This window comes from Parasteatoda tepidariorum, chromosome X2, assembly GCF_043381705.1.
Source record: "Parasteatoda tepidariorum isolate YZ-2023 chromosome X2, CAS_Ptep_4.0, whole genome shotgun sequence".
In the NCBI taxonomy this organism is placed as follows: Eukaryota; Metazoa; Arthropoda; class Arachnida; order Araneae; family Theridiidae; genus Parasteatoda; species Parasteatoda tepidariorum.
This window is the reverse complement of record NC_092215.1, coordinates 50,173,982-50,189,980: the sequence shown is the minus strand read 5'-3', so window position 1 is coordinate 50,189,980 and position 15,999 is coordinate 50,173,982. Positions and strand designations below refer to the sequence as shown.

Below are 15,999 nucleotides of genomic sequence, written 5' to 3'. Positions count from 1 at the left end.
TTATTTTCCGTAACTAAGGTTTTTATTAATTTTTTTTTAAATTTAAAATTTTTGTAGCTATGTAGGATATTTTGTTAGTATTATTTGTATATTTCATATTTAAAATTAAAGTTATGAAACTATTTAAAACAACTTTGCTTGAAATTTTATAAATTGATATTATATTCATCTAAACTATACACATTTAGCTATAAATTTGAAAATATAGTTTATAATTTTAACTTAGTTGTACAACTGTTTCTGTACACATTATTCTTAAATGTAATAGTATGATCAAATAATTGTTATATTAAGATGCCTTATCTATCTTGGAAATGCCAGGTTGTCAAAATATTGTTGTACTTAATATTCAAAATTTTGTTTAATATTAGAGTGATTTGACTTTGCCATTTTTGTGATTAATATGTTTTTGTTCTTAAATTATTATAGCATTAACAGTTGCCCAAAAAATTGTTCTGGACGGGGACCATGTGTTGATGGCTTTTGTACTTGCTGGGCAAGTTGGACTGGTGAAGCATGTGATGTTCCTGTTTGTCCTTCAAATTGTCAAGACAATGGCGAATGTGATGTTGAGCATCATCGATGTATTTGTAAACCTGGCTACACTGGTATGTGTTTGCCTATTATAGTTCGGATAACACATTTGTTGACATTATTTTTTTTTGAAAAATTTTTTGAATTATTTTATTTATTTTCAGTGTACTTTATTATTTGTACATTTCACACTTTATTGGTGTAGTTTTTCCTGTATGCTCTTTTATCTAGTTTTGATTGTAAATTTATACTTTAATATGTGATACATTAAAGCTTATTATTAACTTTGATGTATTTAAATTAATTTGTTGGAAATTTTTTTTTGAAATGATACATTTTAAATTTTTTTTTTCTCTATGCCCTTTTTTAGATATTTTTTCCTGAATATTATTTTTTAGTAATTTGCTTTCTTTTTATAATGTTGTGTTGTTTAAATATTTTTTTCTTTCTTTTTAAATCTAATCATCAAGTTGTAGTTTAACAATGACTTGTCTTATTTATATTATGTGTATAAATGGATATTTTTTTTATTTTCATGCTTCTACATTTCTTCTCCTTCATATCTCATTTATTATTCAGTGGATGTTTATAATAGTTTGTTTTATAAAATGGGATATTCTAATAGGGCTAAATATAATATCTAGAAGGAATAGATATATATTAAAAGTTTTGAATTTAAAGTATTTTCAAAAAGTTTGTTAATCCAGGTTAAAAAATTATTATATTTCTCAATTATATTTTTTGTCAACAATTTATAATGGTAAAAAAAAATTTATTGTAAGGTATATGAAGTGTGCTGCAGTGGTTAGTCCTCATGTGTTGGAGGAATGTATAAAATTTTGTAGAGTGTCAATGATAGGTTTTGAACTCCCAGTCAGCTAATCATGAGATTGCCATATAGTCCTCTCAGCTTAATCATTTACTTTGTTTCAAGGAGCCAAGTGCCTTTAAAGGCATTCACTACACTGATCCTTCCCCGAGCCGCAATGGCTCAGGGGATAGAGCGTTCGCCTTCCAATGAGGTGCAACGGGGTTTGATCCCGTTGATGGCTGGTCGATACGAATTCCGCATCCGTTTTGCACCGACCACAGTGCTGACGTGAAATATCCTCAGCGGTAAATGGATCATGGGTTAGAGACCGCATAACTAATTAGAATTCCATTAAGTCCAGCTAATGTAAGCAACAACCTAGGTTATGTAAACAAAGAAAGTAAAATACAAATAAGCTCTTTTGTTTCCAAATCATGCCATATCGCGTGAAGAAACTCTTTCCTACAGTTTGTATTAATAAAGTAGATTAAGGGGTTTATATGCATATTATCATCCAACTACTTTTCTAGAAAATATGTGTTCTCATGACAATAACATATTGTTTATTGGAATAAACTTGTTGTAAAATTTAAAAATTGAAACGATTGCTAAAATAAGACAATTTAACTTTAATTTTATCTTTATAAATTATAACTTTTCAATGATAAATAGACAGGGGTTGGTTAAAATAATGGAAACACTTTTGTACTAACACATTTTAACAATTAATACTAAATTCTTTTATCATTGTCTTTTTTTAAAATTATTTTATCTTGTTCATTAGTTTGTGAAGTTTGTCTTATAATGAATTATCTTATAATAGTTTTATAAAAGACATGGTTCACAATTTTTGCCCTCTGATATTTCAGCATATAATTTTATGAAATTAAAGCGGAAATGTTATAAAATGTTTAATTGTAATTTGTAAGTTAGTTATTTTGTCTACTCTTCAACTACAGTAATATATTAAGACAATATTTCTTGCAGAGAACTTTAAATTTGTAAAATATTAAAAGAAGGTACAATATCTTGATTATTTATTATATTGATTTTTATTATACTGATGTTTGAATTGTCATCTAATATAATCACATTCAAGTAATAGCATTTGTTATATAAAAACTATTAAAATAATTGTATCCTCCAGGTTTTAAATTGGAATGTTAATTTAACTATTATATTAAAACAGTTATTTCCCCACTACATTTTCGTGTGATTTTCGTCTGATGTACAAAAACTTATTTATTAACACTAATTTTAAATTTTAGCTCATTGTATCAAATATATTTTTAAGCACTAATTTATAAATTATTTTTGTTAGCTGACATATAATAACTGTTTATATATTTCTATTATACAGCAAATCTCCATTGTTAATTATGTTAGGAATTGAATGATTTGTGGTCTGTTTTTCACCAGTTCCATAAAATTATTAAGTCTCGATGCTTTATGTAAGGCTAAGAAAAAAAATGTTCCATTAAGTTTTCAACTAATTCAAATTCTATTAATTTAACAGTTTAACAGCATTTTTATCTTCTTGACATTATATTTCTATAAATGGGCTCATAATTTTTTTCTTTCATGGTTTTTTTTCTTTTCAGACTTTAATTTGGATATCAATGATTTAACAGTACAGTAGGGAACCGATTATCCGGAACGATCGGGACCATCAATATTCCGGATAACTGATTATTCCGGTTTTCTGAATCTCTACGAAAAGCCGTTTTTTTATAGTTAAACCCAACTAAAAAAAAAAAAAATTGAAATAATCTTAAGAAGAAGAAAAAACGATGAAGTAATACACTAATGATTATTTCCAAAATGATGGTAAGGTAAACAGCTTTCAAAAAAGAACGAAAAATCCTAATATCTTATGAGGAAAAAAAATTATTATTTCTTTTTTTTTTTTCAAATTTCGTTCCGGTTTTTTGGTTTTCCGGTTTTCTGATTTCCGGATAACAGGTTCTGTACTGTATTTCATGATATTTGTGACTATGCAGAATTAAATTTATGATTTAAGAGAAAAATTTCATGTTGGCCATTTTGTTTCTACCCTACCTTTGTACCTTATATATTTTTAAGTTTACATAGCTAGTTTTATTGTAATCATATAAATTTTACAAAAAAATGGTAGTTTAATAGCATAACTCCAATATATGTGTACCTGAATATAGTATATACAAAATGATTGCTATTTTAAAGTTAAAATATTTCATCCATATTTTAAGTTTGGTTAAGAAAATAAAATGTTTCAATTTAACATTTGCATAATTTATTTACAAATCAAATCCTTTTTTTATGTGGTTTAATTTCTAACTTTAAAGTATTTAACATGTACTTTTTACTTATTTCTTTCAGTTTATTTATGTTTTTCATTGTCTTTATAATATAACTTAGTAATAAAACAGTTAAAAAATACACTTGTTTTTATAATAGCTTGCTTAGTTAAAAAATATAGCAACATGGTATATTTTTTGAATAATCATATTGCTTTTATGTTTCAGGTTTTGATTGCAGTTTTAGAATTGATGAAGGGTGGTGGGCGGAGGAGCCAGCTAAACTTAAAATACAAGGGCGTGCTTTACACGAAGCTGTTGTCATTGGTGATGAAATGTGGGTTATTGGAGGAGAAAATTTTCACCACGCAAGTTTTCAAAATATGATTAGGTATTTAACTCTTTTACATCTCTATTTGATTTTTTAATTAAATTCCATGTAAATGTGTATTCAAGTTTTAGAGAATAAAAACATTGCCATTTGTTTTNTATATATATAAATAAAAGAATTGTTGCAAGCTCTTATAAAAAATGAACTAGAAATAATGCATTGCCTTCTATACAATGTTTGTTAATGTCTAATTTTATTACTATTATATATTTTTCGTTTGGTATAATAGCACTTATAATTTTTTTCCATCAGAACTTGGCTTACTTTCTTTAAATTTAGTAAAATGTCATTGTTTGTTTGTTTTCTAAGTAAATATTAGGAGGATAGTTTTAACCTTTTTTGTTGCGGGAAGCGCGAAAGCGCGCTTACTGTTGAGGCCGTCAGTCTCTCTCGCATGTGTTTTTCCAGGGGTGGAGGGTTTTTTGCTGTTAAGCCTAATTCCATGAAATTACCGAAATATCAACGCGTTGTTTAATATTGTTCTGTAGAGTATTTAAATGACCTACACTTTATATAAATTTCTATGGATACTTTATTTACTTAAGTTATTTTTTGTTTAAATATATATTTTACGCATTTTATTTTCATTATCTACTTATCATTTCATAACATTTAACGTTACATATCTGAAAACTAACTATATGACTTAAAGTTCTATTTTCGTACGAAAAATTTTAAAACAGGGATCTACAAGATCTAACTAACCACTAAAAACTAAACAGAAAATCGAAAGTAGCAAAAGAAAACCTCCCCTGCTTACTGTAAACAAATCCATGAATCCATGTACGAATTTAAGGAGCAGTCATAAAACATTCCTTTCCCCTAAAAACTCTCATCTTGAGTAGAAGGTCAATTCTACATGTATTTGAAACCATATGGATAAGCAATGCCATCTTATGGAAGAATTTTTAAAAAAAAAACGTTCCGAAGGGCTGGCACAAATGAGTGATGGCCGGGGGTTAACTAGAAAACGCTCTGGCAAGCTAGTGTGTTGGCTGGGAAGTAAGCGTGTTTCTTGCTGGAATGTATATGTGACAGTAAACGCGAAAGGGTTAATAAAATTTCACCTATACTGTGATCTTAGTAGCTATTGTATTTATTATTTTTGAATAATGCTTACTCAAAAATAAGTCTTGAATAATGTTCACTCAAAAATATATTTTTATGAATTCTTTTTCAGTAAAAATCCACTTTCCATACTAATTTCCTGAATAAAATTGATTTTTTAAATAGATTAGGCTCATGTTTCAGATTAACTGTTTTATGCAGGTTTTATACTTTGAAATGTAATTATGTAATTGCTGTAAATATTATTGCTATTTTTGTTTTTAATGAACACATAAAATTAGCATTATGCCATTTTAAATTATGTTTTGCTTATTATGTTGTCCTCTACATTATTTATACAGAAGCTAATCATTTTAAAAGTTTATAACTTCAGACTAATGAGGTATAGTATTTGTCACTTAATTTCCCCTACCATACTTTTCTGATATATGTAGGAAAATATGTATTTGTTAAAAAATATGTATTTTGTTAAAAAATATGAATTTTTTATACTTTAAAGTGACAATGGTTAATGATTGAATGTATTAATAGACTTTTTAAATTACCTATTTCTGAAACTACATTCTGGGGAAAAATAAAATGCATTTTGAAAGAGGTTTGAAAATTAGAAAATCGTGTTAAATATTTTCCACAAATATTTTAGCAGCTATATTTTGAATAATAGGCATAACATTTTTTTTATGTTGGTCATGCAATGATTTATATTTTTCTTTTTCTTTGATTTTTCCTCTATTTCTTTAGTAAATATGAAAGTCAGTCATGTAAACCAGCAAATAAATTTTAAATTTCAAACATTAATGTGCTATTATTTAAATTTTAGACTGTAACTCTGGATTCCTTGTTAAAATTTAAAGTATATTAGTTATGACTTTGAGAATGATCTGAAATTAAAAATAGCTTCTTAATTTCTGCATTTTATTAAATACTCATGTTCCTTTTTTATTATGAGTAAAAGTTTAAAACTATTATACACATTTTTTAAAATCATTATGTTGTTTTTATGAGAAATTCCTAATATGTGAATGAAATATTTAGATTTATTTTTATTTTTTAATATTTGTTTGCATTAGTTTTTAATTTTATTAGTTGTAATAATTGTTAAGCAGAATTTATCTACCTTCATGATTCATTTTATAAATAATATCTTTTAAATTCATTTGGGTTCTTAATTATTCATGTGAGTTTTACTAAACACTTTGCAGGTATAATTTTATAAAGAGGAATTGGAAAGTGATTGCTAGTAATTCCACTGTTGAGCCATTATCCAGATATTGCCATTCTGTTGTTACATATGAGGTAAGATACTTAATACATTTGAATAAGCATGAGTGAAATATTGGTCATATTGTTTTGATGAATTTGTGGCATTTGCTTATTAACTAAGTGTAAATATTATTGCCGATTCTTATCTTTTAATGGAAAAATTTTCTCAGTGGTAATGAAATGAAAAATAAAGTAAGCATAATTTATTTTTGTTTACTTTTTATTTTTGTTTACTTTTTTCTTTTAAAATACAATGCTTTCAATGCTTTTAAGCATCGTGTGAAAAGGTTTTTCATGTGTGTAATTGAACTTTTTTTATATATTGTGGTGATCAAAATAATTTTAAATCAAATTTATTGAATCAAGAATCAAGTACATCTGCTCTGCATCTTTTCTATACAATGTATTTCTAATGTTTTTTTATTAGAAAAATGAGGCATATTGTTTTTTTTTTCAATAGTTAAGGTTTTGAAACTGAAATACTTGCTTATGATGCTTTTTAATTTAAATTTTAATGCATTTTCTTACAAAATACCTGAACTAATTTAATTATTTGACATAAATGAAATTTTTTACTTATTGAATATTCCGAATGGTTTACTTTTGTAATTGGTATTTCATAGTATTAAAAATCCATCTTCTTTTTAATATTAAATCTTTGGTGTGTATTTCATAATCATAAATTTTGACATTTAAAATTCTATGTAATATTATCTTTACAGGATAACCTTTACATGTATGGTGGTATGTTGTATAATGGAACAGTTCTTAATGAATTATGGCTTTTTAACACAACTAAACGGACGTGGCATTTGTTATCAAAGATGACTATGGATCAAAATTGCCATTCTGAGCCTTGTAGTCCATTAGCTGCCATGGGACACACTGCAACAGTTGTTGGAAACTATATGATTGTTATATTTGGTCATAATCCTGTATATGGTTATTTAAATACTGTACAGCACTATAACTTTGGTAAGTAGATTCTGCTTCGTGATAATTCTTATGTTTTAGTTTTCTAATTATATATTTTTGTAAAATGCTACAATTGATGTATTTTTAAATAGTGAGAGTTGTTTCATTATATTATTTATAACTCATATTTTAACTGCAACTTATATTTTAAGGTAAGAATTTAGTCATCATTTTTCGTGACATTTATAAAGCTACCTCATCCCGTCTGATGTGTTTATCACTTACAAAATCAATTTATTCTGAATCTGGTTTGTAATAATGAAGAGAATTCCTTTTCAAAGAATGTTCAAATGGAAACGTTGAAATGGAATTGTTGAATGTTTTATTCTATATATTATTCACTTTTTATATGTACATCATTTGAATCAAAATGTGATGATTTGATTAAAATTTTTATTTACATTGTTTATAAAGAATTAATTTAATTTATTTACTAAATATAAATGACTTTCAGTGATAAGTTTTAAGCATTTGGATTTGTAGTTCCCCCCACAATGTACAAAATGATTAGTTTATTTTTCTGGTACAAAGCTTGATTTAAATTCAGATAAAACCTAAACTGATAACTTAGATGTAATAAATAAAAATAAGAAACATCTGTGTTTTAAATTGTTTATATTTTTAGTCACATATTTTATTGCTCCAAAGTGCAAACTGAATAAACTTCAAAATGTTCTAGAGCATTTTCGAAAGTAGTGTATTTTTGTATCAAGAACTACAGTACCAAGTCCCATATCCAGATGTCTATTTATTGGAAGGGTCTTTTTTCCAGACACTTTTTAATAATCAAAATAAAACAAATTCTCTGCACCTTTCAAAAAATTATTTAAAAAAAAAAAGAAGAGAGAAAAACTTGCAAAAAAGTATGCAGGGAGGAAATTCCTTCGCTTTTCTGCTAATTTCCGCTTCTTTATGAATTTTACCCGACTTCCAAGTTTTTATTTATTTCAGTTCAATTTACACTGTAATATGAAAGAAATTGGATATCACAGAAATGAAATCTGGCATTTCACTATATCTCAAAAAAATAGTGTATTTTTTCTCACTTCTTGCTTAGAAGAACTATTACTGGCAGGAATCACACACTCAATTTGAGAGTGCGCCAAATTTTCACATTTTGAAAACATTGACAAATTTTGAAAAATTTGAGATGAAATTGCCACAACTAAAGTGGGTCATAAAGGGATTATTCTAAAGCGCAATTCAGAATTCGCGGATTGTAATAGAAATACATTATAAATGAAATCAAAATTTTAAAAACTATGGAAATCCCAAGCTGTTGAAAATTTGATCTACAAAACCATGTGAACCATAAAATTGTCATGAATCCAGATCGTCAAAAAGTAACTTCTAAAATGCGTGCTTCAAAATTTCTCGTATATAATGTAGCGTTAAAATCTAACATTATCTAAAGCAATCACTGACAAAAATGCGACTGTAAATCCATGTGGGATTGTGGGTGAATTCTCAATAATTGAGTGCGAAATACGCAGTTGGAAGTTTGCTGAACCAAATAATATCAGATAAAAATATTGAGATTTTAATAAATAAGTCAAAATCCATTTTAATAACTACCAAAAAAAAAAAAAAACAATGAACAAAACCATGAGGATTCATTTACTGTGAAATCGTTGCTAATTGGTTGGATCAAAAAATGATTACTAACTGAAGTGCGTAATTTGGAATCTGTGGTATGATATAATGGCATATTAAAATATCAAGATTTTAAAAAACATGTGGAAATCTGTAACAAAAGCTGCAGAAATAACGCAACCTTGCAAACCCCATGGATTTATATGTTGATTTTAATAATCGTCTATCTGTTATTATTTTTTTTTACTAATGATGCTTAGATGTTTGTTTACCTTAAAGACCTATTAACTGGAAAAATCTATTTTCCAGATTCTGGCTATGGGACTTAAAACTGTAATATATTTTTTAAATAGATATTTGAGTATAATTTTCTTTCAACATTTTAGGATCCAACCACTGGGAACTAATTGTTACTAAAGGAGCCATCGTAAAAGGTGGTTATGGTCATACTAGTGTGTATGATAGTGGAACTCAAAGAATATATGTGTATGGCGGTTATCATTCTTATGGAGCAGAAGCAGCTTTAGTAGATTTCTTATATGCTTATAATTCTTGGGAATATACTTGGTAATTCTTTTTTGTTTGTTTTTTCTATGTAATCTGTTTTATTTCAATTTAAAATATTTATTTACATTAAAATGAAACAATGTAAATTTTTCATTTTTGAATATTTATTTTAAGTATTGTCAGTCTATATTAATGATTCCTGTTATTATATACTCTTCAATTTACTGTAGAATTTCTGCAGTTTTAGAAAAATATTTTTTCCTTGTGGTAGCAAAGGTAATGTAGTAATATTTTATTTGATTAGAATCAAAATAACTTTGTCTACCACTACATATATGTAATTTTAACAGATCTATGCGAGGTCAAATGATCGCTTGGTTATGTTCTTAAGTTCCTTTAAAAGTTTAATAGAAATTCTATTTTTTTAAAAAAATTTCGCTTTCTTTTATTACCACTGGAAGAAATATTTCTCCGAAATCTCAGGTGTTAGAAGCTATGTTATTATAAACGTAAAAATTATCAATTTGCGTTTTTTGTTACCTAAAGATGGAATGCATTTTTCTTTATATATTATCATATAAAACTATGTACGAGACATATTTATTTTGCATATTCACGCAAGAAATATTTCTCCAAAATCTCAGGTGTTAGAAGCTATGTTATTATAAACGTAAAATTTATCAATTTGCGTTTTTTGTTACCTAAAGATGGAATACATTTTTCTTTATATATTATCATATAAAACTATGTACGAGACGTATTTATTTTGCATAAAAATTTAACTTTAAATTGATTTATTATATGTAATTCATGTTGTTGAGGTCTCATGATCTGGCTACCCACTCATTTCTTTTAATATCTTTGACTTCATGATGTTCCTCAACCAGTCCAGCCTTACATTCAATCTTGACCTTACATTCCTCCAGCCTTACATTCAATCAGACAACACATCTGAACAAGTTCTAAGATCTTAGGTTTAAGCTTTTGAGAAGTTAGTGCGTTTCGGACACTCTAGTTCACAGGAAAGTCTGCCTGAATTGGTGCAAGCAATATCAGCCTTGACGCAAGAGCAACGGGCTGATGTTATCTTTACTGACGAGTCTATATTTAGCATGAGCAATAATTGCCAATGTGTTGACATATGGAGAAAACCTGGAAATCATTACCACCCCTCCAATATATGGACCACTATTGAGGTCGAGAGTGTTATTTTTCTTAATAAAAAAACTTCTTCGCAATGGTGTTTTAATTTTCACTGAATTCTTTTTCTGATTATGATTAGATATTTACATGCATAGACAGGCAAGTAAGAGTGAAATATCTATGACTGATCAGAATTTTTACATGACACGGGTATGTCCAGCAACATAAGTTAAAAATTGATATGATTATTGATCCACATTACAGTTTGTAATTATTTTGTTAATTTTTCAGGGTTTTACTAACTCCTAGCCAGTCTCATCGCTATCTTCATAGTAGTGTTATTTTAAATGGAATGATGCTTGTTTTTGGAGGAAACACCCATAATGGCACTTCTTATAGTAATGGTGGGCAATGTTTTTCAGCAGATTTTCAAGCTTATGATATAGGTAAAATTAGTTTAAATATTTATATTATCTTAATGTAAACTCAGTCAGTTTTTTCAGTTTATCATTATAAAATCTTTTTCAACTTTTTTTAGCGTGTGATACCTGGCATACTATGAATTTTCCATCCATTCACAATCAAAATATAGCAAGATTTGGCCATTCAGCAGTTGTATATAATGGGTAAATGCTTTTTTAAAGTTTTTGATTTGTAACTTTTTTGAATTAATTATTTATTTGTATGGAAGTTCAGATTAGTATATTTATAAAAATTGAAACACTTATTGCTATATTGTACTTAATTAATGATATGCTATATATAAAGTAAAGATTTTTCAGAAATATTACTAAAATGTGTTTTTAGTTTTTTTTTGAGGAGATATTTAAATTTGAAAAATGCATCATTATATGATCTGTGCATTTTTATTTTAAAAATATAGTGCAGTTTCTCTCTCTTAATCTTTTTGGTGATAGCAGTTAAGCAGCTTGTGGTTTTAGATTTTTTTGCTCTCTATTGATCAAGTTTATTATGTTACTAATCATTTTGTATTCATCAAAATGAAATTGAAGTATTGTGATCATTTTGTTTCAATGGGCTTTTATTAATGTATTTATATAGTAGTTCTAAATAATGTTAGTTTTATACTCAAAGCTAACGTCACTTTATGCCTGTTCAGCAAATAGTTTCAAGTGGCTAAATTATCTTTAAATGATAAGTATGTTATAATTTTTTAACTCGACTGTTTCGTTAGTCACTTGTGTAAGAACTGATTTTGCTCCTTTTGAAAATACTGTTAAGCATGAATTTAACCAATTTATAATTTTTTTTATTTAAAATGTTTTTATTTGTTATTTAAAATATAATTATACAGAAGCAAATAAGCTCACAAAAATGTAGTTGTTTAGGAAGCATTCTGCCGTAAAAAAGGCATTATCTGCTAACAAAGTTCAATTTTTTAAATGTAGACTAATGTGTATTTACATTAAAATAGATGCAAAAACATTGGAATTTTCTAGCCCTTACAAAATGCAATTTTTTTTTTGTAGGATTTTGTTTGAATTGTGAAACTAAAATATTATACCTTTTTTTTTGTTCATCATGCATATACTTTTAAATATACCTATATTCTTTAATAATTTTTAGTTCTATGTATGTATTTGGAGGGTTTAATGGACAAATGCTGAATGATATACAGAAGTTAACTCCTGGTAAGTTTAATTGTTTTTTAAATATTTCATTAAGTTTTTGTTGCACTAAAAATAGCGATGTTTTAATATTTACTTCTAAAAATTGTTAAAACTGGATTCTTTTTTTTCCATTTGTTATATTCATCTTAGTTGTTGTAGTTAATAAAATGTGTTAAATTAAAAACTGAAATCATAAAACTTTTTTTTGTACTCCATCATGAACCTTCAGAATTACATTTTTGTATTCTAATTAGCAAACCTTTTGTTAATTTAAACAAAATTTTTGCATTTTTGCCTGCAAATTAGTGTGTATGAATGCAATAAAATTTTTTCAAAAATTTACCTATCCTTTCTTTTAACTCAGTTTAAATTTCACTCTACTTAATTAAATAATATCTTTTAAAATATGTTCTTCTTTCTTATTCTTCTTATCTGAATCAGATTAGAGCCACGAGTTCACTTTCATCGCCCCTCACGCAATGTAGGGTAACTGGGTAGGAGGTGCGGATTGGCTTTGCATATATTGTGCATGGTACAAACCTCACACTTTTTAAAACTACATGAAAATTTAAGGGTCTTGAAGTGGCCAGAAGTTAAATGTGCCAAAGCAGTTAGGAATTTTCTGTTTTCCTAAAATTTTATAGCAGTACCAAGACTTTCACAATGATACCATCAATGCACTACTGGTTGCCTTTAAGAAATATTAATAGTGGCTTTTCTTTTTGAGTATAATTCGAGATAAGTCAAAAGATCCTCATTTATTGAATGCATAGCAGTGCATCCTTAGCTAGTTTATTTGCAATATCATTCTATCTTAGGTTCACATGAGATGGTATCTACTGCAGATGAAGTTTTGCATAGGTTTTTGAGTTTATTTTTGACAACAATCCCCCTCCAGTCTCTTAACATTTCTCCAATTATCAAGATATTGAACCGCACTTCAGCTGTCTGAAAATCCATATTTCTCCGGTTGATCCTTGCTCCAAAGCATAAACGAATCCAACCTATTATATCTATTGCGATCACTTCTGACTGGAAGACAAAGAAAGTCAGTATTTCTATGTTTAAGAGTAGCTTATTCTTCTCCAGATCCTACATAAACTCTACTACCAGTGTCTCCACATTCATTCTTACTGCCACCTGCGTAAATCTATATACCTTCAATAGTATAATGTTAATCACTTCGAGGGCAGCCTCTCTTCTCAGATGCCTAGAGGACATGTTAGTGCAAGTCATTGACTTTGTATGAAAAGACACTGCATGAAATTTTTTAAATATGTTTTCATACAAACTAAAATTTTTTAAATTATTGAAATTTATAACTTAGGAATGTTTTATTGATTAAGTATTTATTGCCTTCATAGGCTCTTGTGAGAAAAATGCTAACAACGGAGCTTGTGAAAAAGCTGCTCCAGGAATAAAGTGTGTTTGGAATTTTGAAAAGAAAATTTGCCAACCTTTTTCAGTAACATCAAAAGTTGCTTCCTATCATACATGTTCCAGGAGAGGAGGTTTGTATAATCATATATTTTTTACTTATATTTGCTGCAAATATTTCAATGCATTATTAACTGATAATTTGATTTTTGTTATAGCTAATGTGACCTCATTATGTGGGCGTCTAACATCTTGCCCTAGCTGTTTAGAAAACACCTATGGCTGTGTTTGGTGTGGTTCATCTTGCTCACATGGCCGATGTGGTAAAAATATAAAGGTAAAACGTTTTTTTTTTTGGAAAAATAATGCACTGATATTTTCTTGAAAACTTAAATACTGTTATTTTTATAAAAAAAATTATGAGATTGATTAGGTTGTAAAGATTAGTGCTTTTATTATTGATTATTAAAAAAACATTACCTGAACATCAAATTAATACAAAAATGTTCATTTGAAAAATACAGGAATTCAATTACTTAGAAGTAATGCCTTTGAGTGACAATGTTGACTATTATTTTGCCAATTTTTCTATTTCTTTCGCTATGTTTAATTTTGTAATTTAACTTTTTTTAAAAAATTATTTATGTTATTCTATTATATGTATCTCTGTCTTTTTTAATATTTAAGTCAAAATGTTTGAAGTGATCCATTAAACAATGGAGATGATAAAGATGAAATGTGTTATATAATTTTGTAAAATAAATATCTGAAACAGCTTTTCAAAATGTAAAATTTTATTGAAAGTTAGCAAAAGTTGACCGATTTTTTTTTAAGTTTTAAAAATTTTTTTAAGTCCTTGTTGTGAACCCTGTAAAGCTGAGAGAAATATTTATAAATTTGGAAAGAAAACTAATATTTTTTTATTAACAACTTTTTATAAGCTGATTTAAAATATTTTATATTCTTTGAGAATCATAAATTTTTTTTGATGTGGAATTGCTTTTTTTTGAAGAAATGTATATTTTTTAAAATTCACCTATATATTTTTACATGCTCAAATTAATTAACCTCTATTGGGAATGAACAAGGCAGCCTTTGCATCTTTTTTTTTAAATACAGTTTATTAAAAACAAATCTTTGAAAAAAATATTGATTGTTTAAATGTCTTTGTCTCTTCAATCATACTTGGCACATCTTGCAGTCTCTCTTAGAGATTCATTGCTGTTGTTTATTGTTAAGATAGGGAGAAGTCAGTAATTTATATTAAGAAGTGTTTTTCTTATTTATTGCCTCATTCATAGATGAAAAGTTATGACTTTTTTTTATTGTAAATGAAGGTTATTAAAATTTTATTTTGCATTATAAGCCTGAAATTATTGTTTATTTAATAGTTTTTTTAAAAAATTAGATCTATTAGAAAACAAACATCCAATTGATCCATTAAGAATTTTTATGCAGAGTTTTTTCCCAAATGGCACTTTTAATTTTTTGTTGTTGAAAATCTTAGAGTAAACAACAATTTGAAAATTTCAATTACCTGTGATATAGGCAAATAAAGTTTAAATTGTTTTAAAAAAAATCTTTAAAGATGTCCAATTATTAATAATTTTTAATAAAATCAAAATATTAAAAAAATGTTTTAAATATTTCTAATATTAAAAAACCAATTTCAATAAATTATTTTTATTCTACTAAGTTATTCAGAGTATTATTTAATTTTTATTAATGTTAATTAATTTCAATAAATTATTTTCATTCCAAGTTATTACATTTCACATATATTTCATCACTGATTAATTATTATGTCATTATTTTTCCATCTTGTGCTATTTAGCTATCTGTTAATTATCTTTTTATTGAATTTTTGAAAATCAATGCTCAAATTTAAATTTATGTGTCTATTTCATATGTCTGAGACATACTTGCATTGCATTTGTTACTGATGTCTATTTAGCCTTGTCCCTCTTTAAATACATTGACTCTTAGGCTTTGTAACTAAAAACTAAAGATATCTGATATGCATTTTAAGGTTATTGTCATTCACAGTGATAGCTTAGATGTTCTGGAAGTTTTTCTCATAGAAAATTTCATTGCAATCTGCATTCTTCTGTTAGCAAAATCATGTTATTAGATAGAAAAAAGGTGCATTAGAAAGATACATTCTCCCAAATGCTATCCAATGATTTAAGATCTTTCTAAATTAATTTATTTAAATATTTTATTCTGCATATTATTTACCACTAATATGAATTCCAGGAAACTAACGTTCCAGAGAAATGTGAAGTTGCAGAAAGTAGCAATTGTGACAAACTCCATAACTGCCATGCTTGCCATACTGAATATCATTGCGGATGGCAAACAGATGAAAAATGCTATACTTTTGTTCGAGAATCAAGTAAAGTTCTTCATAGTTGTAAAATTATTGTATGA

At 26.9% G+C, this 15,999-nt stretch overlaps 1 protein-coding gene across 3 annotated transcripts in view; it reads left to right on the top strand.

The window, feature by feature from the left end:
• LOC107437406 (attractin-like protein dsd) overlaps nucleotides 1–15,999 on the top strand; it is a 95,118-nt gene that overhangs the window by 53,558 nt on the left and 25,561 nt on the right. For all 3 annotated transcript variants that reach the window (XM_016049408.3, XM_043040918.2, XM_016049407.3), the window contains exons 4-14: nucleotides 430–608; nucleotides 3,850–4,012; nucleotides 6,283–6,376; nucleotides 7,066–7,318; nucleotides 9,298–9,478; nucleotides 10,853–11,007; nucleotides 11,100–11,187; nucleotides 12,149–12,213; nucleotides 13,557–13,703; nucleotides 13,788–13,906; nucleotides 15,826–15,964. In XM_016049408.3, the coding sequence (XP_015904894.1) occupies nucleotides 430–608; nucleotides 3,850–4,012; nucleotides 6,283–6,376; nucleotides 7,066–7,318; nucleotides 9,298–9,478; nucleotides 10,853–11,007; nucleotides 11,100–11,187; nucleotides 12,149–12,213; nucleotides 13,557–13,703; nucleotides 13,788–13,906; nucleotides 15,826–15,964 (1,583 nt within the window). The remainder of the gene's footprint in view (nucleotides 1–429; nucleotides 609–3,849; nucleotides 4,013–6,282; nucleotides 6,377–7,065; nucleotides 7,319–9,297; nucleotides 9,479–10,852; nucleotides 11,008–11,099; nucleotides 11,188–12,148; nucleotides 12,214–13,556; nucleotides 13,704–13,787; nucleotides 13,907–15,825; nucleotides 15,965–15,999) is intronic.